This window comes from Rhincodon typus, chromosome 6 (assembly GCF_021869965.1).
Source record: "Rhincodon typus isolate 14 chromosome 6, sRhiTyp1.1, whole genome shotgun sequence".
Lineage (NCBI taxonomy): Eukaryota > Metazoa > Chordata > Chondrichthyes > Orectolobiformes > Rhincodontidae > Rhincodon > Rhincodon typus.
The window spans coordinates 91,765,776-91,791,623 of record NC_063337.1 but is presented as its reverse complement, the minus strand read 5'-3'; the positions used below and the strand labels follow the sequence as shown (position 1 = coordinate 91,791,623).

At 41.3% G+C, this 25,848-nt stretch overlaps 1 protein-coding gene across 1 annotated transcript in view; it reads right to left on the bottom strand.

The window, feature by feature from the left end:
- Positions 1-25,848, bottom strand: part of LOC109912814 (dedicator of cytokinesis protein 9-like) — a 274,157-nt gene that overhangs the window by 157,078 nt on the left and 91,231 nt on the right. Inside the window, exon 2 of the mRNA XM_048598409.1 lies at positions 6,196-6,312. Coding sequence (XP_048454366.1) covers positions 6,196-6,312 — 117 coding nt within the window. The remainder of the gene's footprint in view (positions 1-6,195; positions 6,313-25,848) is intronic.

The window sequence follows — 25,848 nt, the reverse complement described above, 5'->3', positions numbered from 1 at the left end:
AACAACTTTATCTTTTTGGCATATGTCTTCCCTCTGAATGAGATAGGAAGTCTGACTTACAGGTTGATATTGTAAAACCAACAATTCTGCCACAAAAAAAAAGAGAAATCCTGGCAGGATAAAGCAGCTCCTTGATGTGAAGGAAGGATACAGAGCTTTGTCCTTGAACCTTTTCAAGCTGCTGTGCTCCCAGGTGAAATTTCAACACTTCCGTGACACACAAACACAGAACTTGTACAGTTTCCTCTCACGTCGACTTTAAAAATGTGCATCTGGTGAGGGGAAAATACTTCTCAAAGTTTACCAAGAGTATGCTGCACATTCACTGGCATAAGGCACCAGATTTTGTTTCCAAATTATTACACAGGATGTGAGCTGGGTGGCTAGGGCACCATTTATTGCCCAATCTTTACCTTCCTTGAAAAGGTGGCCGTGAGCTGGCACTTTGGACTGCTGCACTCCCTAGGTGTGTAGGTACAGCCATTGTACTGTTAGGGAGAGAATTCTAGGATTTTGAACAGTGGCAGTATAGCTACAGCAATCGAATTCTAAGCCAGGATGGCATGTGACACAAAGGAAAACTTGTAGGTGGTGGAGCTTCCATGTACCTGCTGCCCTTGACCTTCAAGATGATAGAAGTTGGAGGTGTTTTAAGGTACTATTGGAGCTTGAGCTTCTCACTATTCGGTACGAGGCTCATTTCTGTAGCACCTTTCATGGCCACTGGGTGCCAAAAATTAATTAAGACAACCCAAGTACTTTTTAAAACTTCAACTGTTGTGATGCAGGAAGTGTGCCAATCAATTTGCTCACAGCAAGCTCCTATAAACAAAGATGTGCAGGTTAGGCAGATTGGCCATGTTAATTTGCCCGTAGTGTCCAGGGTTGTATAACTAGGTAGGCTAGCCATGGGAAATGCAGGGTTACAGGGATAGGGTGGGGAGGGTGGGATGCTTTTTGGAGGGTCGGTGTAGACTTGAAGGGCCGAATGGCCTGCTTCCACACTAGGGATTCCATGATTTTATGATCAATAGTAATGTACTACTGACCAAATGAACTTGTTTGCGATGTTGCTTAAGGCCCAAGTACTGACCAAACCATCGGGAATAATTCTTCAAAGCAGTGCTCTGGAATCAATTACAACCACAAGAGGGCAGGCAGGGTCTCATTTCAATACTTTACATGGAAAACAGCACCTATTAACAGGGCAGAACTCCCATAGTGCTACATTAGAGATTCATCAGGAACTTTGTGTTCGAGTCCTAGAGCAGGAATTGAATCCATAATCTTCTGGCTCAGAGGTTAGCAAGTGTGCTATCAATGGAATCCCAGCTGGCAGCAGGCTCTCAACAAATGGCATGTTAAGGACCAGACACCTTATTTATTTTGTGTTGGAGGTTGAGGGACAGATATTGCTGAGAGCACCAAGAAGAACTTGCCTACTCTTCTTCAAAATGATGCTCTGGGCTTTTGTAAGAAGGAAGGCAGATAACTTCTCTGTTGGGATAATTTTCTGATTTAAGTACTGACAGTGCTCATAACTGAGCCCTGGCTGAGACCCACACAAGCAAGTGAGTTTGAAAGGAGTTGGACTATCACCAGTAAACATTTGTAACAAGGGGCTTAGCTCATGAGGTGCACATGATCTCCCCCCAAAGGGCCTTTCTATTATAAAGTCTAAAATTAAAAATATATAAACACATGGAGCTGGAAGCCTGCAACAACATTTTCTTGTCATCACTCCAAGTCTTTGTCATAAACAAATTTCAATTGCTTCTCAGTTTCAGGAAAACAAATCATAAAAGCAGCCCCATTTTCAAAATGTGTCTCAAGCTGTTTCTTGCAAATTTCCTTTAATATTGAAACATTCCACTCCAGTCTTGCACCTGTTATGAACTTGTGACCATCCAGAGTTCTTTTGCCTGGCTCTTAACCAATGCCAAGTCCTACTCACCCACCAATCCAGAGCTCATCACCCTACTTCTGAGGAAGGGTCACTGGACCCGAAACGTTAACTCTGTTTTTACCTGCACAGACGCTGCCAGACCTGCTGAGCTTTTACAGCAACTTTGTTTTTGTTCTCATCACTCTACACACGGTTCCAATTCACATCTAGGTTTTCAAATTCTCAACCTCACTTTCAAGCCCCACCTCATCTCTTCAATCTTCTACAAGCCTCTGAGCTATCTGAACTCATCGTGCTCCCCTGATTTTAACTGCTCCACCAACGGCAGCCATCACTTCAGATGCTAAGGCCCTAAACTCTAGAATTCCCTTCCTAAACCTCTCTAAATATCTGTCCTCCTGAAAGCCTACCTCCTACCAAGCTTTGATGACCTGCCCAAATATCATATTATGTGGCTCAGTGCCAATATTAATGGTGCTCCTACTGGAGAAGGAGCAAAACTAGACCTTCTTTTGGGCAATAAGGCAAGGCAGGTGGCTGAAGTAAAAGTGGCAGAACACTTTGGGTCTAGCGATCATAATTCTAACAGATTCAAAATGGTTATGGAAAAGGATAAGGCTTCCATAAAAATTAAAGTTTTTAGTTGGAGCAAGGCAAATTTTAATGGTATGAGGCAAAAACTTTCAGAAGTTGATTGGAGTAGACTGTTCACAGGTAAAAGGATGTATGACAAGTGGGAGGTATCCAGGGGTGTGATGATGAGAGTTCAGAGGCATTATGTTCCTGTTAGAGTGAAGGGTAAGGCTGGTAAGATTAAGGAACAATGGATGAATAAAGATATTGAGGTTCTAGTCAAGAATAAAAGAGAATCTTATTTTAGATACAGACAACTTGGTTCAATTGAATCTCTTAATCAATGTAAGGAATAAATTCTTAAGGAATAAACCAGGAAGGCAAAGAGGGGATATGAGATAGCATTGGCAAATAAGGTTAAGGATAATCTAAAGAGATTCTACAAATACATTAACAGCAAGAGGGTAACTAAAGAGAGGGTAGGGCTCCTTAAAGATCAAGGACGTCATCTTGTGTTGAACCTGAGGAGATGGGAGAGATACTAAATGAATATTTCGCATCAGTTTTTACTGTGGAGAAAGAAACGGAGTCTAGAAAAATAAATTTTGATATTTTAAAACAGTTCACATTAAAGTAGTAGTAGTTCGGGAGGTCTTAAACAATATAAAGGTGGATAAATCTCCCAGACCTGACCTGATATATCCCAGAACATTGTAGGAAGTAAGAGAGGAAATTACAAGACCCCTTGCAGAAATATTTACGTCATCTATAACTACGGGTGAGGTGCCTGATGACTGGAGGGTGGCTAATGTGGTACCTTTGTTGAAGAAAGTTTATAAGGAGAAACCGGGGAACTATAAACCTGAGTCTGACTTCGGCTTTGGGTAAATTGTTGGAGGCGATTATAAAAGATAAGATTTATTGACATTTACAGAGACAAAAATTGATTAGGGATGGTCAGCATGGCTTTATGCGAGGAAAATCATGTCTCATAAACTCGATTGAGTTTTTTGAGGAAGTTACCAAAAAGATTGATGATGGCAGTGCTGTAGACGTTGTTTATTTGGATTTAGGTAAATCCTTTGACAAGGTTCCGCATGGTAGGCTAATCAGTAAAATTAGGCCATATGGAATTCAGGGTGAGCTTGCCAATTGGATACATAATTGACTTAATGACAGGAGACAGAGGGTAATGGAGGAGGGTTGCTTTTCGGACAGGAGGCCTGTGACCAACTGTTCCACAGAGATCAGTTCTGGGTCCTTTTTTCTGTCATTTATATAAATGATTTAGATGAGTACATAGAAGGCACTGTTAGTAAGTTTGCAGATGACACCAAAATTGGTGGCATAGTAGACAGTGAAGAAGGTTTTTTAAGATTACAGAGGGATCTTGATTAAATGGGTCAATGGGCTGAAAAATGGCAGATGGAGTTCAATCTGAATAAATGCGAGGTATTGCATTTTGATACAACAAACAAGGGTATAGCTTATACAATTAATGGTAGGACCTTAGGTAGTGTTGTGGAACAGAGAGATCTAGGGGTGCAGGTACATAATTCTTTGAAGTTTGCGTCACATATTGACAGGGTAGTTAAAAAGGCATTTGGCATGCCTACATTCATTTCTCAGTCCTTTGTGTATAGAGTTGGGAAGTCATGTTGAGGTTGTACAGGACATTGGTGAGGCCTCTTCTGGAATACTGTCACCAGTTCTGGTCACCCTGTTATAGAATGGATGCTATTAAGCTGGAGAGGGTTCAGTGGAGAATTACCCGGATGTTACCGGGTACGAAGGTTTGAGTTATAAAGAAAGGCTGGATAGGCTGGGACTTTTTCACTGGAACATATGAGGTTGAGAGACGACCTGATAGAAGTTTATAAAATAGTGAGAGGTATAGATAGAGTTAATGTAGTTGTCTTTTCCCTAGGATGGGGGATTTCAAGACTTGGGGACACATTTTTAAGGTGAGAGGAGAGAGATTTAAAAAAGACATGAGAGGCAAATGTTTTACACAGAGGGTGGTTGACATATGGAATGAACTTCCTGAGGAAGTGGTGGATGCGGGTACAATTAAAAAACATTTGGATAGATATATGAATAGGAAAGGTCTGGAGGGATATGGGCCAGGAGAAGACAGATGGGACTAGTTTAGTTTAGGAGTAAATTCAGCATGGACTAGTTAGAGCAAAGGGTCTGTTTCTGTGCTGTATGACTCTATAATGATTCCATAGAGCTCCTTGGAATGTGTTATTACACTAACAGTGCTTTAGAAATACAAGGTACTGTCATTTGTGAAATTGCTACAGTAATCATCTACTCATGACATTTAAATCTCCAAACAACAAGTGTGCTGTCCATTGGGGATTTGAAACAGAGAACAAAGTGAGCAGATTTATTTGAGCAATGGTTTGTGACTTTAGACATAACCTTTAACCCATTCTCGAGCTCAATGGAAAAGGCAACACTCAAGTACATTTCCAACAGTGGGAGGAAACAGACAAATCATGGAAATTGGCTGAAGAAATATGTCCTGGTGCGGCCTAATTGTCTTGTTTGATTCCAAGAAATTTACAACATTAACGAACGCTACATTCTCCTTTGATCAAATCAGCCTGGAAACTTTGTACCATCCCAAAAAGGAAATAATTAAACTGATAAAAGAAACTGTACTCAACAGCTATGCAGAAACTCTCCGAATCAGTGTTCAGGCAAAGGGACAGTGCACAGTACAGTTCTGATTATTTGGTTTGGCTGCTGGAAATAATAACAAACCATCTACTGGTTATCATACATCAGTCCCAATTCAGGAAGAGGGATGGGTTGCAATCTATCAATTGGAGTTATGTTTTATGGTTTTCAATTGCACTTACAAAATCAAACGTGCAGCATCATAAACAGATTGCAGTGCAGTAATCAGCAACATGACCCTCTGGATACTTATGTAAACAAATATGGGAACATATAGTTCCAAGACTATTTCGGAATAATATAGCAGTATGACCCTCAGCTTTGAATACATTGTAACTTAACGGATTCCAATATTTGGTTAAAGGGAAGAAGCTTGCTCTTATCATAGCATTGGATCTAAGCTCTGTAGCCCCTTTGTGAACAATGATGGGAATTGAACAGCTAGCAGGAGGAGGCAGCTCCAAATTGTCCTCAACTTCAACTATTGGGCAGCCCAGCACACCAGTGCAAAAGACAAGTCTGAAATATTTGCATCCTCCTTCAGACAAAAGCGCTGAGTGGGTGATCCATCTCGGCCTTGTCTTGAGATCCCCAGTATCACAGTTGCCTGTCTTCCCTCCGCATCTTGTCAAGAAACGGCTGGGCACTGAAGGACTGAAAGCCTCTGGATCCAGCTGAGCTCCTAGCTACAGTACTGACATCTACCCAACAATGTGGAAAATTGCCCACCTTTGTCCTTTACACAAAAAGCATCATATTCCGCCAGGAAATTGAAGTTGGGCAATGCATACTGGCTTAGACAGCGACACTCATATCCTATGAAATATTTAACCTTTGTAGTCAAGACAGGTACGAGGCCTCTCTAGGTTACTGTTCCCCGGTAATTTAAACTTTTTAGCTGCAGTATCTTTCGAGCAGTATAGCCTTGCCGACTCGTGTTGCTCAGACTGCACATAATGTACCATTCAAACAAAATGTAAAAGCACTTGAAACATTATTACTCTAACATAAACTTCACTAGATAATACCTGAAAATCTTCATTAGGGAAAAGCAGCATGTCCCGCAAAGGATCACTGATAATTTGTGCTTTCTTCTGTAACAAGACATTCTCGTAGTCTATAGGTTCAATGTCCTTTGGTTTTGCCTAGAAAGAAATCACAAGGACAGTTTTTGAGGCTCCAGGTTTTACCATTCTCATATTGTGGAAGTGCTGATTGCTTAATATTCAAATTAACATTTTAAATCATTAGTCAACACTGAAAAGATTCTACAATTTCATTAAAGAGCTAGAAAGAGAACAAACATTGGGGATTCCATCAGCAATAAATTGCCCACACTGTTACTAACAAAAGCCCAGCCAAGATTACCATTTGAAACATGGCAACTGCACATTTCTGCTGACCAGAAGCCTATTTTAATTAGACAGTGCAGGATGATGGCAAGAGAAATCAGCATATTTGTCTGTTGCATTGAGTGATGTAACATTACATCGAAAGAAAAAAGGAGCAGAAGAGATTGTCAGAGATAGTAGGAACTGCAGATGCTGGAGAATCCGCGACAACAAGGTGCAGGGCTGGATGAACACAGCAGGCCAAGCAGCATCATAGGAGAAGAGATTGTCAGCTGATTCTGGAGATTAAGTCCGAATATCAAAAATATTTTTCAACTGTAATTTCAATAACTTGTACTTACAAAGTACTGTTAACATAATGAAACCTCCAAGGCAATTTCAGGATTAGGGATACCACATACAAATTACACAGGAAAGGTTTATTTATATAGAGCCTTTCAAGACCACAGGTTGTCCCAAACCATTTTACAGTCAATGAAGCCCTTATGGATAGGTAACCACTGCTGTAATATTGGAACCACAGCCTATTTGCACACAGCAAGATTCCACAAAAAACTATGCAATGATATCCAGCTAACATTGCTTTAACAATGTTAGTTGAGGGATGAATATTGGTCATGATGCCTGGGGAACTCTTAAGCTCTCCAAGAAGACAGTACCACAGGATCTTTTATATAGACCTGACAGTGCTACACTGGAGCATCAGCCTTGAGTTTCACGCAAATCCCAAACTGGGACTTGAACCTAGAAGCTTAAGATTCAAAGGTGAGAATGTAACCCCTATGACTGACCCACATCTAAAAAAAAACCTCATTAAATCAAGTTAACACCAAACCAAGCAAATCAGGAACATTCTTGTAAATCTTTTCTGTACCCTCTCTAATTTAATACAAGGAATAAACAAACTTGAACGTTCCTTTTCCAAACTGATAGTTTGTAAAACATGCCCTTAAAGCAATTTTATTAAAACACAAAGATTCTTTCAGGGGGATATAGCAGGGTTGGCATTTGTTGCCAATTCCAAAATGTGTTCATGAGGGTGGTGACAGCCCCCATCTTGAATGACTGATCTTGATGAAACCTCCCCCCCACCCAATCATCCTCCAAAGATATTTTTCTACTGATCCCTGTTTCTTAAATAAAAGCATTCTTTAAAATTATCTAAATTATCTGTTTATTCACACCTGTTATAGCAAATTTTAGCCGTTCCGAAAGGACCTGTTGGACGGAAAATGTATCAAACGGTGACATACTATGGAGAATGAATGATGAAAGAAGTCTGCCCAGGGTAACTACGAATAAACTGAAAGTCTCAGTAGGAAATGTTATGAAGGGAACAGTTCAAAGAAAAAGAGGAAAAGAACATTAATGGTAAATGGCATGAAAACTGAAGGATTTTTGTTTTGCCAATTGCGAAGACTGGCACAGGATAGAGAGACGAGGAAAGGTGACTATGAGCTAAGTATCAGTCTTCAGCCACAGCGCGCACACGCTGGCGATGAAGACAGACTTAGGCACGATGGGCTGGATTTTCTTCGAGGTGGAAAGAAGGACACAGTCCAGCTTGGTGTCTCCACCTCAAGAGAAAGTGCCTACAGTCGAGTGGCGGGGAGTGGGGTAACTGAGGTCAGACCACTGCCCAAGAAAAAGAGCTTGGAGGTGGGCAGTCCAGCTACCAAAGCTGGCTATTTGAATAGTATGCCTCAGTGCTCTGATTTTTTAATTCATTCGTGGGATGTGGGTGTCGCTGGTGCGCCAGCATTTATCATCCTTCTAAAATTGTCCTTGAGAAGGCAGTGGTGAACCGCCCTCTTGAACTGCTGCAGTACATCTGCTGTAGGTTGACCTACAATGCCCTCAGGAAGGGAATTCCAGGACTTTGACCCAGTGGCAGTGAAGGAACGGTGATATATTTCCAAGTCAGGATTGTGAGCAGCTTGGAGAAGAACTTGCAGGTGGTGGTGTTCCCATGTGTCTGCCTCCTTTATCCTTCTAGATGGGAGTGGTCATGGGTTTGGAAGATGCCATCTGAGGATCTTTGGTGGATTTCTGTAGTGCATCTTGTATGTAGCACACACATTTCATTGCCAGTCACAACAGTCAAATTCCTTACAAAAGCAGGCATCAACAGGGTTAAAGGAACTATTTACAAATAAATTTGAATCAGACACAAACTGCTGTTAACTTCAAAATACCACGTGGTAAAATCATCAGTGTGTACAATAGACAGGTGTAGGTTTCTTTGAGACTGGCTGCTTCATTTCCTCGTTCTGTCTCAGGCACTTCCATTTATTCAATGCTCCTCGCTCAAAACAAGAGCTGAAACAAACCCAAATTACCACAGGATTTACAAATTACTAAAATTATTACTAATAATTCAGAATTACACACTTTACAAACCTGAACAATTATTCTGGTGAAGAATCCAGCCATTATTCTGGTCAAGAACAAGCGTCTCTCATAAAACCTTGAAAGAATTTTTGCAGTAATCAGGTTTAAAACTATTCTGAAATGTGCATTGAATACTCATGTGTTCCAATGTTGCAACAGAATGTTTCTGATTTATTTCAAGTAAGTCATTAAAAGGAAGTACATTCTAAAAAGGCAAAGCAATTGCGAAGTAAAGAGCTGTTTTTATTTGAAATTATGCCAATTAAAATACACTTTCTGCACAGTCAATACATTCACACAATGTTGTGTCTGCTTGTTTATTAATGATGTACCTTTCCTGACTAGAAAATCTGAGCAAATCTGCACGACATGTTTTCAAAGGAATATGGAATGTGGGGGAAGCCAGAATGCCTCAAGTTAACTGATGACATGAGCCTTCTTGCAAAACTCTGCTTTCAGGAGTTATGGATTTTTGTAAAGCAGGTTTGTGAGACTGTGGTTTGTGCAATTTCATTAGCAAAATATCAATTACAAAGTTAAATAAAATGGCATGCCTCTGCATTTCATTTCGAGGAATTTTACCTGGAACTGTAGTTGCTGATTGAAGTGAGAGTAGTAAAGCATTTACAGAAGTCCCAGGCAATATGAAGTGACCCAAATAAATCAGGTTATGAAAAGTTGTTCAATTATGATGGTTTGCTGAAGTTAAAACATCAACTATCGTATGCACACATTGATGTTCATATGGCCTTCACTGTTTAAAATAAATGGGACCATGCTCTGTGGATGTGTAAGGAGCAATGTGAACACAGATAAGGATATTCAGAACAAGTGAAAACTTAATCTACTGAGTTAGTTTTCAGCAAAGCCTTGAACTACAAAATAGTAGCTTGCCTTAACCTCCAGATCCAACGCGTCATCCTCCAACACTTCCGCCATCTGCAATCCGACCCCACCACCAAAGACATCTTTCCCTCCCCACCCTTATCTGCTTTCCGGAGGGACAACTCTCTCCGTGACTCCCTTGTCGGCTCCACACTCCCCTCCAGCTCCACCACACCCGGCACTTTTCCCTGCAACCGCAGGAAGTGCTACACCTGCCCCCATACCTCCTCCCTCGCCCCCATACCTCCTCCCTCACCCCCATCCCAGGCCCCAAGAAGACTTTCCACATCAAGCAGATGTTCACCTGCACATCTGCCAATGTGGTATACTGCATCCGCTGTACCCGGTGTGGCTTCCTCTACATCGGGGAAACCAAGCGGAGACTCGGGGACCGCTTTGCAGAACACCTACGCTCGGTTCGCAATAAACAACTGCACCTCCCAGTCGTGAACCATTTCAACTCCCCCTCCCATTCCTCAGACGACATGTCCATCCTGGGCCTCCTGCAGTGCCACAACGATGCCACCCGAAGGTTGCAGGAACAGCAACTCATATTCCGCTTGGGAACCCTGCAGCCCAATGGTATCAATGTGGATTTCACAAGTTTCAAAATCTCCCCTCCCCCTACCACATCCCAAAACCAGTCCAGCTCGTCCCTGCCTCCCTAACCTGTTCTTCCTCCCACCTATCCCCTCCTCCCACCTCAAGCTGCACCTCCATCTCCTACCGACCAACCTCATCCCGCCCCCTTGACCTGTCCGTCCTCCCTGGACTGACCTATCCCCTTCCTAACTCCCTACCTAACTCCCTACCTACACTCACCTTTACTGGCTCCATCCCCGCCTCTTCGACCTGTTTGTTTCCTCTCTACCTATCCTCTCCTCTATCCGCCTCCCACTCTCTCCCTATTTATTTCAAAACCCCCTTCCCCTCCCCCTTTTCTGATGAAGGGTCTAGGCCCGAAACGTCAGCCTCTCTGCTCCTATGATGCTGCTTGGCCTGCTGTGTTCATCCAGCCCTGCACCTTGTTGTCTCGGATTCTCCAGCATCTGCAGTTCCTACTATCTCTTAAGAAAAAAATATTGTCATTGTCCACATTGGTACGAACAACATTGGTAGGACTAGAAATGAGGTTCTGCTGAAAGAACTCATAGAAGCTAAATTTGAAAACAGAACCAAGGTAATAATCTTGGGTTTACTCCCCAAGCTACAGGCAAACTGCCACAAGGTAAATAAAGTGAAGGAGTTAAATGTGTGACTGAGAGTTTGGTGCGGGTGGAAAAGGTTTCTGTTCATAAGGGATTGGCACCAGGACTGGGGCAGAAGGAAGCTGTTCCAATCGGATGAGCTTCACTTAAGCTGTGTTGTGACCAATGTCCTGGCAAATCAAGTAACTAGGTTGCAGACAGGGATTTAAACTAACTAAAGGGGACGGGCACTGGGAGAGGTGAAATGTAGGCTTATAAGTAAAAAGGATATGGCAGCATTTCAGAGCAGCTATTTGGATAGCGATACCTACAGTGGTGGTTGGGGGGGCCTGGATTTCAAGACGTGGGGGAATATTATTAAGGTGAGAAGAGAAAGATTTTAAAAAGACATGAACATCAACTTTTTCAGACAGGTTTGTGTGTGTAGTGAACATCCAGACGAAATGATTCATGTGGATGCAGTTACAACGTTTAAAAGACATTTGAACAGGTACATGAATAGGAAAGGTTTGCAGAGAGACGGGCCAAGCACAGGCAGGTCAGACTAGTTTAGTCTGCAATTATGGTCAGCAGGGACTAGCTGTATGTTTCTGTGCTGTATGACATTGTTACTCCATATGCTAGTCATGATGTAGAGATGCCGGCGTTGGACTGGGGTGGAAAAATCAGAAGTCACACAACACCAGGTTATCGTCCAACAAGTTTATTTGAAATCACAAGCTTTCAGAATGCTGCCACTTCAGCTGACGAAGGAGCAGTGCTTTGGAAGTTTGTGATTTCAAATAAACCTGTTCGGCTATAACCAGGTGTCATGTGACGTCTATATCGTAATGAGGGAGAAAGACTCCTGGAAAGAGTTAAAACGACCATGGTTAACAAAGGAAATAATGGATGCTATCAAACTGAAAAAAAGACATACAATGTGGGAAAAGCTTAGTGGTAAGATTGGGAAAGCTTTAAAAACCAACAAAATATTTCAAAAAAAAGGGAGAAAGCAAACTTTGAGGATAAACTTGCAAGTAATATCAAGACAGCAACGGCTTCTTTAAATATATAAAAAGAAAGCAAGAAATCAAAGTGAACAGAGGACCCTACGAGAACAAGACTGGAGAAATAATCATGGGGAACCAGGAAATGGCAGAGAAATTGAATAAATATTTTGCATCAGTCTTCATAGTACAAAACAGTAATAGCATAGAAGGTGAACTGGAATCAAATCAGACAGCTATGTTGTTGATAGCCTGGTTAAACCTCAAATTTGTAATGACTATTCATCCTATCAGTCTAAGAAAGAAACTCAAGTAATTTATTCAAAGGCATTTCTTTTAAAAGAAACAACAATTTTAATTTTAATTTTGCACTTATAAACATTCATGCCATGAGTTTACTCATGGTGAAAGTAAGTATGGGTCAGGGCTGAGGACAGTTACAATCCATACGATCCTTGGCAGCATGAAGCAAAAACGATAGAGCTGCAGAAACTGAAGGTGATAACAATTTGCATTTGCACTGCAACTTTCATTCTTTTGAAGTGTGGTTTCTTGGGTCAAACACCACGAACAGGATTATTTTGTCTCAGTGTTGCCCTCTTTGTTAGCTCACATAACACATCTCACAAAGATTGAATTCAAGTTGAGACAAATGTCTTGAAGCTTATGAACAACACTAATTGTTGACATTGCTGTCATATCACAGACTAGCACTTCATCTGTGTTCTAGGATCACTGATGTTACTACCCACTATGGACATGTACACATACATATAATTGACTAAACACACCACACTGACTCCAGTGCACTGACTGCCTGACTGGAGTTGAGGTATATTCAAAGAGCATGTCATGTCATGTCATGATGCCATGTAACTATCATAAACATGTATTGTCTGTCCGGTCAAAAATCTATACAATTATATAGCATCTTTCCTTTTCCCTTTAAAGGATGGAAACACTCTTCGAATAACATGTAGAAGGATGTATATAGATACACTGACTCTACACATTTTAGATGATGCTTTGGAGGATGTATGACGTGAACAGATGTAGTCCTTATACAATTATCATGACTTGACTATGTAGCTGCACTCTGCAATGTGTTTTCTATCATGACTGTATGTGTACAGTTTGCTATAGATGTGAGACTGTTATCTGGCATGATACCTTCAGGTTCTGAGTCGTCATGGGTGATGGATTGTGCTCATTTCAGATATGTCGCTATTTCTTCCAAGGACTTGACAATTACTCATTATGACAAAATCTTGCGATAAATCCATGTGTTTATGTACAAATCTCAAACTCTTATCTTTTTGTCCCAGTCAAAGTGAACAAATAGGTGCAGCAAACAATTGGGAAAACCAATGATACATTGGTCTTTGTATGAGAAGGAGTAGAGTTCAGAAGTAGAGGTGTCTTACTGCAGTCATACAGGGCCTCAGTGAGACCACACCTGGAGTGCTCTGAGCAGTTTTGGTCTCCCTACTGAAGAAAGGATATACTTAGCATAAAGGCAATGCAGCAAAGGTTCACTAGACTGATACCGGGGATGGCAGGTCTGTCCTGTAGGGTAGAGATTGATTTGACTGGGCTGTATTCACCAGAGTTTAGAAGGATGAGAGGGGATCTGATTGAAATGAATAAAATCCTAACAGGGCTGAACAGACTAAATGCAGTGAGAATGCTTCCCCTGGGCAGGAGTCTAGAACTAGGAGTCACAGTCTCAGGATTCGGGCTAGGCCATTTAGAACTGAGCTGAGAGAAGATCTCTTCATTCACAAGGTTGTAAAATGTGGAATTCTTGACCACAGAAGACTGTGGAGGCCAAGTCACTGAACATATTCAAGGAAGAAATGATACACTTTTACATCTTAAAGGCATCAAGGGGTAGTTGGATAACTGTCTGCGTGCCCATTCTATCACTTTCTCCTTTCTTTCTAACACAGCATTGATCAAATGTAATTGGCTGGCGAGCGAGGGGCAGGAAAGAACTGTGTAGATCTCCTTCCGAACATGAAAACTGACAATGTAGTTAACCTATTACCTTGAGAAGTAGTATGCAGATGTGCAAAGCTATCCAAAAATCTTAGCAAGTCATTTTACAGTTGTCCACCATGGATTTTACTGTACTAGCAGTGCATGCTGGGAGTCCATTTGACGAAGGTTAAGGAGAAGGGAAATCTGTTGCACCCCCCATTTTCTGCACGTCTTGGAAAGGTGCACGAGCACACTGCAGACGTTGGCAGACAACTTGATGCGGTACGCCAGTCACACAGAATACAGGGGTCAAAGTGTGAACAACCGCTGCACTAGTGATATCTTCGATATCAGCAAAATAGTCAGTCACCTGCTCATAAGAAATCTCACGTGGACAGAGAGGTTCTCATGACTGTCAAAGTCGATGGGATTTACACAACATGGTGTGTCAATCGAGTTTTTATTCACACACCAATTTCTCGGTTTTTCCTGTACCCACGTGACTACATGGTCTAGCATGTCTTGATGCAGAGCCTGAGAAATTACCACCCATTTGCTCTTGAAAATTACATTAGACGGTCCTGGTTCATTTCTGGATAAACAACAAGAACACACTAGCTAAGGGGCCTGCTGGATTTGTTCAGGCCACCAGGTAATGGTGACCTTTTTGGTTGTTGTAGCTGGCCATCATCAGCTGTAACTTGTTGAAACTGCTCCACTCAGCCCTGACCAAAATGTATGAGATCGATGCCACAGTCTGGACCCTTTGGCGCTGTAACTGATGGGTTGATTATCTTATGGCTCATAAACATATGGAGGTCTATGCATGTTGCAGACTAATGGCAGAATCAGTGATGTGAAAGGTTTCAGGCATGCCTACTGTATTCACACTCAAGATAGCTACTAGCAATGCAGGGAATGTCAAACCTACTGTCTGTAGTTCACTTATTGTGTACAGACTACTCCAGTTGTGCCAGTTTCCATAGTACATTTTTGTAAGATGCATGATAAGATGATCATTGCAGTTGTACCAGAGTCAATTTTTGGTATTTCGTGCACCTTTCCCATTCCTTCTCTTGAAATCACTTGGATAGAAGTTAAAGCTCCAACTTTTCTGACAGTTTCCACATGGCATCATGTAAAGGTGACGATGTGATACTGTCAATTGGCACCTGTAAACTGTATCATTGCAGATTCTTTCCATCTTTACTGCGCTCTTTAAAATGCCAACATAAAAACCTGTATTGCTGCATACTATTTTCCCTGTATTGTTTTTTTAAATTCACGTGGTTGGCTTCCCTTTTCCTTCCAGTTGCTTTAAAAGTACTAGGATTGTGCTTGTAGGTGATTTTCAAAAGGAGAATAGTGATGTCATTTGCATTTCGTTTTTGAACCATTCCTGAAAAGCAAGATGGTGACTTCAACCAATGTCTCAGCACGGGGAAGGTCTAATTAATTACAGAAAATGTTTCTTTACATTTTGAGCACTTGCAAAACTACCTTTTTTTTATTGTATGAGCTGTAGCCTTTATTCAAAGAAGGCGAAAGCAAACTGACAAAGTTGTCTATTGAGCTTACTGTGCTTCAGTATGGGCTGTGGCACTTTAGTTTCAGATGCAGTTGTAACTTCATCTCAAAATTCAGGTAAAAATGAAGAATGACTGTTCAGGAAACAAAATTCTTCAAAACTGCAAGTGCTGCTATCACCTTTTACTACCAACTAGCTGCCACTAATGATACCTGTCACCATGTCACCAACAGCAATAAGCAGCTCCTAGGTATGACTGCCAGGGGCCTGATAGCTGTCTTTGTAGCTAGTCACTGGTGCGCCCTGAAATACATAACTTTTCTTCCTGCGTGCAAGTCAGAGAAGTGCCATTATGGTCATGGGGAGCTGGTAAATGTTGGATGCCAACATCCATAAATGAGAGATGAAATCACAGGTGCCCATGGATTGTACCGAGTTGCTCTTTGAGCCTAAACGAATGGAAATCCCTCAGAACAAGCAGCAAGCTGAAGTCATCATGTACCCGCTCAGACTTCCACATTGAGGTTTCTTGTGTAGCTTACTTGGCATATTTGGAAAGATAGGAAGCTGAATATCAATGAGGCAAGTTGAACTGTGAACATAGTATTTAACAAAACTCCTTTAATAGGCAACTCTCTACTGCCTGGCACGAGACCCACTGCGCCACATTTCAAAAGCACAAAAAGATGGCACAAGGTGTTCCTGGCATCAAGAGTGGCCTCATCAGACATTAGTCTGATTCTGCCACAAATCTTGTCATAACCCACGGTGCCTAGGCCCCTACAGATTCCATCCTGTGGATGTCCCAAAGTAATTCAAAGACAAAAGATTCACTTTTGAAAAGCAGTCAGCATAACTGGGACCAAATAACGGGTGCTAGCACTGTCAATTGGTCAATGCACACTGCCTCAGAATGAAGAACGTCCCTACTCTTCAACAAATAGTGTCAATATATCTTATGTATCTGCTGGTGCATTGAGCCAAGGCCACAATTTAATGTTTACAATTATACAGTCATACGGCACAGAAACAGACCCTTCAGTCCAACCAATCCATGCCAACCATAATCCCAAATTAAACTAGTCCCACTTTCCTGCACTTGGCCCATATCCCTCCAAACATTTCTTAATCATGTACTTATCCAAATGTCTTTTAAATGTTGTAACTGTACCTGCATCCGCCATTTCCCTCTGAAGTTCATTCCAATCATCAACCACTCTGCAAAAAAATTGCCACTCATGTCTTTTTTAAATCTTTCTCCTCCCATCTTAAAAATATGCCCTCTAGTCTTAAAATCCCCCACTTTATGGAAAGGTCACTTGCCATTCACCTTACCTATGCCCCTCATGATCTTATAAATCTCTATAAGGTCACCTCTCAACCTCCTACACTCCAGTGAAAGAAGTCGCAGCCTACCCAGCCTCTCCTTATAACTCAAACCCTCCATTCCTGACAACATCCTCATAAATCCCTTCTGACCCCTCTCCAGCTTAATAATATCCTTCTGATAACAGGGAGATCATAACTGGACACTGTACTTCAGAAGAGGCCTCACCTACTTCCCGTACAACAACAAAATAATGTCTCAACTCCTATACACAAAAGTCTGAGCAATGAAGGCAAGTATGTTAAACACCTCCTTAACCACCTTTATCTACATGTGATCCAAATTTCAAAGAATTATGTACCTGAACACCTAGGTCTCCCTGTTTAATCTGAAAGGTGGCATCTCTAGCAATATGGTATTCAGAACAACACCAAATGTCACCTTAGATGATGTCGCCTTGAATGGGGTTTAATCCGAACACTTTCAGACTTAGACCAGGCACAGAGTACAGCAAACAGGTACAATTTCTCATCTGAACCACATCTTGAGGAAGTTACTGAGCAAAAGAAACGGGGACTGAAAGAATAAATACGGAATTCAAGAAAGGGGATAAGGAAAGTATTAAAAATCTGTTGAAGAATTCTAATGACTAACATTTTTACAATAAGCTGCAGAAAGAAATGCTTGCAAATATGGATCAACACAATAAGAAGCCAATTTCTTGGACGTGGAAATCTCAGAGGGGTTGAACTACAAAATAAGCTTGACTGCACAGCATCACGTAGGCAATTCATTTTCAACTTCCTCGTTTAAGGAAGGAAGGAACTGAATTCCCCAAAGAAAAATGAAAATAGTTACCAAATTTGGTTAAAGTTTAGAGAACTTAAACAGTCATGGTTCAGTGGGTTGATTACTTGAACAGCAGCGTCAAAAGGGAGCAGCTCCTGAACTTCAATTAGATTTCTTAATCCCTCCTGAAGTGATTACTTAGGAACAGGTTCATCTTTTATCTGGTGTGTTAATGAGCTTCTAATGTCAACCAGCACCATAATGGAACTGCAAATGTACAGACAGGGCTGGCTACTTCTGATTAGCACGAAAAGCAAGAACAATTTGCATTTATCCAGCGCCTTTAACCAGTAAATGAACACACAAGGTGCTTCACAGGAGCACCATCAAACAAAATTTGCTATCACGTCAAACACAGTGGAAATGGACAGCCACGCTTTGAGGAACAGCCTGAAGAGAGGTACTGTAGAGAAGTACAGAACAAGTTCCAGACGTTAGGGTCCAGCTAGCTGAAGACACGGCTACTAATACTGGGGTAATGGAAACTGGGGTTGCTCAGGAGGCTCGATATGAAGAATTCTAATGTCGGCAGAGGTTACAGAGATAACAAAGGAGGCAAGACTGTGAAGGGGGATGAGAAGAAGTATGAGAAAATTTAAATGGGGCTGTTGCTGGACTGGGACCCAACACAGGTCATCGAGCACAGACAATGACAGAGTGAAGACTGAGCAATCAATAAATAAAACAGAGATCAAGGTATTCCCCAGTACAGATTTGCCAAAAAGTATGAATTGAAAAACTATCCTGACTACCAGTTTGCAACATGTAGTACAAAGAATCAAAATATTATTAAGGGAGGATTTCAGACAGGCGTAGGATACATATCAAAAGGACATAATTTTGCCACAAACATAAGTCGATGAAAAGAAGTCCCTCCTGTTCTGAATAATTCAGAGACAGGTTAGAAGAAAAGCACACAATTTTGTACCGGCAAATATTTATGGCGGGGGTGGGGAAGGCGATGGGAAAGGTTGGGGACTGGAGAGTTGGAATGCCGCTGGGGTAATCGTGAAATTGTAAGAAACATAAATATAGGAGACAAAATAATTAATTTGCATCCCATTTCTGTCTGGTCCAGAAAAGGCCAGTAGCAACGGAATGCCGACAGCTGCCTGAGACTCTGTGCGGGGGTCGAGAACTGTAAAATGCCTGTACTTGGTGCAGTCGAAATATAGATAGCTACACCGTACACTGTTCAACATACAAGCACTCTGCCAAAAATCCATCACAGCAAAATAAATAAAACCTCTGTAGTGAATTCATTCATCTGAATGAACCCATTTCTTGGAGCAGGATAAAGGAGGGTAAATAGTGAAGAAGTCCAAAAAAGCAAGTTGGAGTTAAAAAATTCACATCCTAGAAGACTGATGTCCTTTATACACCTCACATAACACTATAAACCTGCCATGAGTGAAACCTCCAGCAGAAATAACCTTTCACAGCGCGAGCAGAGTTGTGCACAAGGAATTCTGCTTATGGAATCCTTCGCAGGCTAGACATGAATTGTGCAAGGTGCGGTGATCTGTATCTGGACATCTTCAAAAGACTAAGATGACACACTGTTCCTTCTGATGGCAAAAATCAATTGTTAGGGCCCAAAAGAATGTTTTCAGTTCAAACCTCATTTGAGACTGAAGCAAAAAAATCTAAGCTTACTCTCCCATTGAATGTTGCGCTGTCTGAGGCAGCATCTTCCGGTTACTGTAAGATCTTCCACACCCTCCTTTTGGCAGATGAGGCCCACAGTTAAACATCTCATCTGACTGTAAGAGGTGGTTCGACACAAATTGCTAAAATAAGAGGTCACTGATGGACATCAGAAGAGGCCTTTGAAAAGGCCCTGAAACACAGCATATTCAGGGCAGAAACAACTGAACACAACACAGGGTGACACATTCATGTGGTGGATTTTGTTTCCCTCTACCTTAAACCTTTGGTCTTCTTAAACGTCTCAATTAGATCGCTGCCTCACCTTCCATATTCAACGGCATACAAGCCTTGTCTGCGCACCCCAATCCCCTAACTTAAATTCTAATACATCCCACCACCTTTATCATTATTGGTTGAGGGATAAATAATGACCAAAGCACAGGAAAAAAACTGATTATAGGGGCTTGCTGTGCACAAATTGGCTGCTGTATTTCCTACAATACAAAAGTGCCTGTACTTCAAATATACTTCATTGGCTGTAAAGCGCTTTCGGACGTCTTGCAGTTGGTAAGGCACAATAATCAGATGACAGCAGAGATACCCCACTGAACAGTTCATACATGTTCAGACAGCATCTCTAGGTCAGAAAATAAATATGGGTTATTGCACACTCACAGGTCTCAATCAGCTGTTGTAAAACCCAAAACAACATGTGTACAAACCATTGAGAAACAGAACTGGAAGTAATACCATCCACCCCAGCAAACCGAGGCATATAAATAACAAGCAAAACAGAACACCGACACTTCACCAGAGGCGCACTGACAATTCACCTAGCAGGGTGATGAAACGTCTGCAACCAACCCCACCGCCTCGCGAGCAAGTCTTATAACCTCAACATGTCGACTGTTTGGTGTGATTCTGTAATTGGGCAGCACTTGCTAAACCACCTAGTGGTATTATCGCTGGACTGTTAATCCAGAGACCCAGATAATGTTCTGGGGACCCGGGTTTGAATCCCACCATGGCAGACAGTAGAATTTGAATTCAATAAAATATCTGGAATAAGAATCTAATGATGACCGTGAATCCATTGTCGATTGTCAGGAAAAACTCATCTGGTTCACTAATGTCCTTTAGGGAAGGAAACTGCCATCCTTACCTGGTCTGGCCTACATGTGACTCCAGACCCACAGCAATGTGGTTGACTCTCGACTGCCCTCTGGGCAATTAGGGATGGGCAATAAATGCTGCCTGGTCAGCGACGCCCTCTAATAAAGGATTCTGAGTGTGATGACAGCTACACAATAACCAAGTTAAGACAGTCATGGTTCACTTACGTTTGCCTGAAGTGAAAATTTACATATGCACAGCCCTATTCTCTACAAATAGAACATATATTCAAGTTTTGTAAACTTTTCAATTCCGCAGGAGTTTAGGGAGTCTATGGTTCCCCATCACTTTCACATATGGCAATGCCTCAGCCGCTCAGTCAACCAATCAGCTCCCTGTTCTGCCGCTGTATAAATCATTGTAAACATTTTACATCTGCATTCTTGTGTTTGTCCTGAGCAGTCGAGACAAAAACCTGCAGCAAAATATAACAACGTTTATAATCCAGTCAGCACTGATTATCAACAGCTACAATTCTACACATGTAGTACTGAATATTAGAACATTAGGCTTTAGGTTCATTTCAAATCAGCTTGTCATTTCGCAACAGAAGGTCATAATACACTTTAAAGTCAAATCGGATAAAAATCAAACTGGAAGAAGTCTTTACCTGTTGATTTAAAATACAAGTGCTCTAAAACCTATGTAAACCCGAATCAACAACTCTCCATATGTCAAGACACAAGAATTCTGAAAAAGTAATATCAGGCTCAAAACATTAACTCTGTTGACAGAATGTAAAGAAAACGGAGAACAGGCATCTTGCGGTCAGTTTCTGAGGTTGTGGAGTTCAATATTGAGATCTACCTTCAATCTAGTAACCTCGCTTTGAACGACCTTCAATCCATTTACATCCTTTCTTAAATAAGAGGATCAAAACTGTAACAGTCATTGAGACGTGGTCTTACCAATGCCTTATACAACTAAAGCCTAACATCTTTATACAGTCATAGAGATGTGGGGCAATGGCAACAGACCCTTCAGTCCAACTCATCCATTCTGACCAGATATCCTAAATTAATCCAGTCCCATTTGCCAGCGTTTGGCCTATATCCCTCTAAACCCTTCCTATTCATGTACCCATTCAGATTTCTGAAGAAGGGTCTAGGCCCGAAACATCAGCTTTCCTGCTTCTCTGATGCTGCTTGGCCTGCTGTGTTCATCCAGCTCTACACCTTGTTATCTCAGATTCTCCAGCATCTGCAGTTCCTGCTATCTCTCACCCATTCAGATGCCTCTACTTTTACGTTCAATTCGTGTTAGCACTTACTTGTTTCTAACTGAATACTAATTTTTTGTGACTCAAAACATATACATTGTTCTGGACCTCAGAATTCTGCAGGAAATCTATATTCTGCTTTTTTATGCTTCCTGCCAAAATGAACAACTTCACATTTTCTCACATATACTCCACCTGTTAGATTTTGCCCATTCAACCTACCTATGCCTGTTTATAACTGTGCAACATCTCTTCCCATCTTCATATCATCTAGAATTTAACTACCATGCCTTTGCTCCAAACATCTAATCATTGATGTAGATTGTAAAATGTTGAGACCCCAGCACTGACCCCGACAGGACTCTATGCATCCCATCCTGCCAATCGGACAAAGACCCACTTTTGCATACTGTCTGCCAACTAATCTTCTATCCAGACTAATATGTCAGCTCCCAAAACCATGAGCTTCTTTTTTACACAATAACCTTGGCACCTTATCAAATGTCCTCTGGAAATCTGGAAGTTCTGTATGTTTAGAGGCACGCCTTTAGCCACAGTAAGAGCTATTCCTTCAATATTCTTCATATTCCAACCAATCATCTGACTTGCCACTCACTATTGTGCAGTTATATGCTTTTTCCTTATGTTTGATGATTTCCCCAGCTGCTTTAGTTAACCACGGGTAGTCAGTCCTCCCTTCAGAATTTTTCTTCATCATATAAATACTTATGCTAAGTATTTTGTAATATCCCCTTGGAAGTCCGCCACAGTGAGATATCCCCTTAAATCCCACCACAATGAAATATCTCCTTAAATGTGGTATATTTATGGAACGAGCTATCAGAGGAAGTAGTGGAGGCTGGTACAATTAAAACATTTAAAAGGCATCTGGATGGGTACATGAATAGGAAGGGTTCAGAAGGATATGGGCCAAATGCTAGCAAATGGGACTAGATATCTGGTCAGCATGGACAAGTTGGATTGAAGGGTCTATTTCCATGCTGTACCTCTCTATGACACTATGTCTACCACAGTGAAATATCCTCTTGAATGGCTGCCACTGCTGCCTATATTTCTAAGATGTTAAACACATATCTGTATAGAAGTCTCAGGAGTGAATCTGACTTACCCAGAGCACACATTTGCTTCAGTAATAATTAAACCTGAGTTTGTGCGCGAGATATCACATTAAAAATGGAGTTGGCTGCCTATTCAAATTTGAGTTTTCTGCCTGTCTCTGCTATGCTCTCCAGGTGAAATACCTGGCAAGTGATGGACCCTGCCTGAGGTGAAGTGGGTCTGGAATCCACTTTAATCTACTGACTACTGGCAAGCAGAGGCTATGGGTTCACGTTTCACTTAATAACCTGAGCACAAGAGTCAAAGCTGCCACCTGCATGGCCATACTGACAGAATGCTGCACTGGTGGTGTCGTCATCCATATGAGACATTAACTCAAGGTGACATCTTTGCTTTCACATGGGTGTAAATATCCCATGGCCAGTACTGTAGAGATGAGCGGGAAAGTTGCCCAGAGTATCTTGGGCCATTATCATCTTATAAAAAACACCACTAAAATAAAATGTGACCGTTAATGCATTACTGTTCGGTGGAAGCTTCCTCTGAACAGTATGGCTGCTACGTTTCCTACAACACATTAACGGGTACACTTCATTTGCTGTTGATCTTTTTGGGATATCCTGAAATTGTGAAAGGCCGTGTAGAAATCTAAGGAATCCAAGGCTATGTTGACAGGATGAGATGAAATCGGGGTTGGGGGGTTGCTGTTGAAGGCTTGAATAGACACTGGATCAGACAAGTTAGGGCAAATGGTCTTTTTCTGCTGTAAATCTAAGCAACACCTTCTGGGGGCAAATCACCATTGATGTTAAAGAAAGATTTTCAGCTCAACATTTATTAACTGTATTCAGTGAACCCAATAGAAATTCTTAGATCATTCAAACTTTTCTTTGCACTTCACATGAATTGACTCCAGCTGCATTAAGTCAAGGCTTGGCTACAAGAACATGGCATGTGCTGAGAACCAACATGCAACATGTTTGCTGGCCAGCTTTTCTCTTTTGCGAAAACACTATTTCGACACTCATTTTGATGCAGGGTTGGTGCAACATGTAGTCAGCAGGATTCAAACCTATGCGAGGAGATCCCACTGTATCTTAAATCTGTCAGCTTAACCACTAAGCCACAAATACAAAGACATGTTCATTGGCCAAACTTAAATTATTGTCAGCACGACAGGGAGAACAAAATATCTGGTTTCCAAACTTTCAAAGAAAAGCACCTGATAGTCTGATCACTGAGTCACTGGCTATCTTTAGACCTAATCTATAATTTCAGGCAGCCAGAAATCACGCCCATCTCTTGTAAATAATCTCAATTAGCCACAGTTTGCCCTCCCTTTCACACGGTGAACAGTCTTGATCAACTGGAAAACGTTTGATATTGATAATCTGTGAACCTCAACCAATGTGCTTCGAGAGTTAGCTTCTGAGAAATGTAGACCTTAAGAAGACCTGATTGCATTTCTTAAGATATTGCAATGACCAGACTATATCTAGGAGCAAATTACTGCAGATGCTGGAATCTGTACTGAAAACAACAAATGCTGGAGATCACAGCGGGTCAGACAGCATCCATGGAGAGACAGCAAGCTAACATTTCAAGTCTAGATGACTCTTCTGATGAGAAGAGACTCGAAACATTAGCTTGCTGTCTCTCTCCATGAATGCTGTCTGGCCCGCAGTGATTGTCAGGCAATACCTGTTGATAACTATTTATATTAAGATATCTGATTACGTCTAATGTGACATTAATTCAAGATACCGAAGAACAGAACTAGTCTAGTGTCAGGAGGTATTTATTTGTCAATCTGAACTTCTTCTGGTAGGTTCACTGCAGATGAATATTATCAAGCTTGACAGAGTACATTGTATAGTGTTGTTCTGTGTCTTATAAATGTTTATAGTGGAACGGAAGAAGGGGCAGTAAAGAATTTACAGGGATGATACCAGAACAGAGTGCTTGTAACTATCAGGAAAGACTAAACTGGTTGGGCCACTTTCTTTTCAAAAAGAGAAGATTGAGGGGTGACCTCAAGCACAGCTCTTTAAAATTATAAGGGGTTTGATAGCACGGATTTGAAGAAAATGTTTCCACATTATGGAGCAGACCAAAAACTGAGATCTGTGGACAAGAAAAGTAGTCATAAAAAGATAAAAGTCAACAAGTCCACAAAACATAAATAGGTTTGAGAGTTCCCTCCCTTCAAAAAGTACAGACTATTTAAAAAATTGAGATACAACAAAATTGATGAAATGTATACATAAGTCAACAAATGAGGGAGGAGGGAGAGGAGATGGTGATGGAGCAAATTAATATGCTTTTTAAAACATGCCATTAAAATTTTAAGTGTTCAAACTTCAGATTATGATCTCTGACAGAGGGAGAGGGACCTCTGACATGTCAACAGCATTGCTCATTATCAGTTTTAGTAACTGAATGCCAGAAAAGCAAAATTCAAACAAGTGCAACTGACTTGAGAAGCCTTTGCTATATTAATATTCCTTTGGTTTATGTGGTGTACAAATCAGGCATATATCGTGCTTTTAAAAACCAGTTTAATATCTGTGCACAGCATGTAACATTACCAACTCCAGAATATGCTGTATCTCACCACACTTCAAACTGTGCAAAGCTATCTTAGTAACAATCTCACCTGAACAAGGCAGGGGCAGTTGGTAGAACTCTCATCTCTGCATCAAACAGTGGGTGTTCAAGTCCCACAATGTAACTTAAGGACAAATATCAGAGCTGGCACTTCAGTGCGGTGATGGGGGACTGTTAGAGACTGCATCTTTCAGATGAGCTTTTAAGCTGAGACTCTGAAGTCCGAGTTAGAGTAGATCTTGAAATATCCCCTTACCAAATTTCAAAGATCTTCCTGGCGTCCTAGCCAATATTTATCATTCGAGCAGGATCACAAAAAGAACAATGCTTCTAATGAGAGCTAGCTGCATAAAAATTCATTGTATTACACCAAGTGCACTTCAAAAACTATTTCAGAGATAGTAGGAACTGCAGATGCTGGAGAATCTGAGATAACAAGGCGT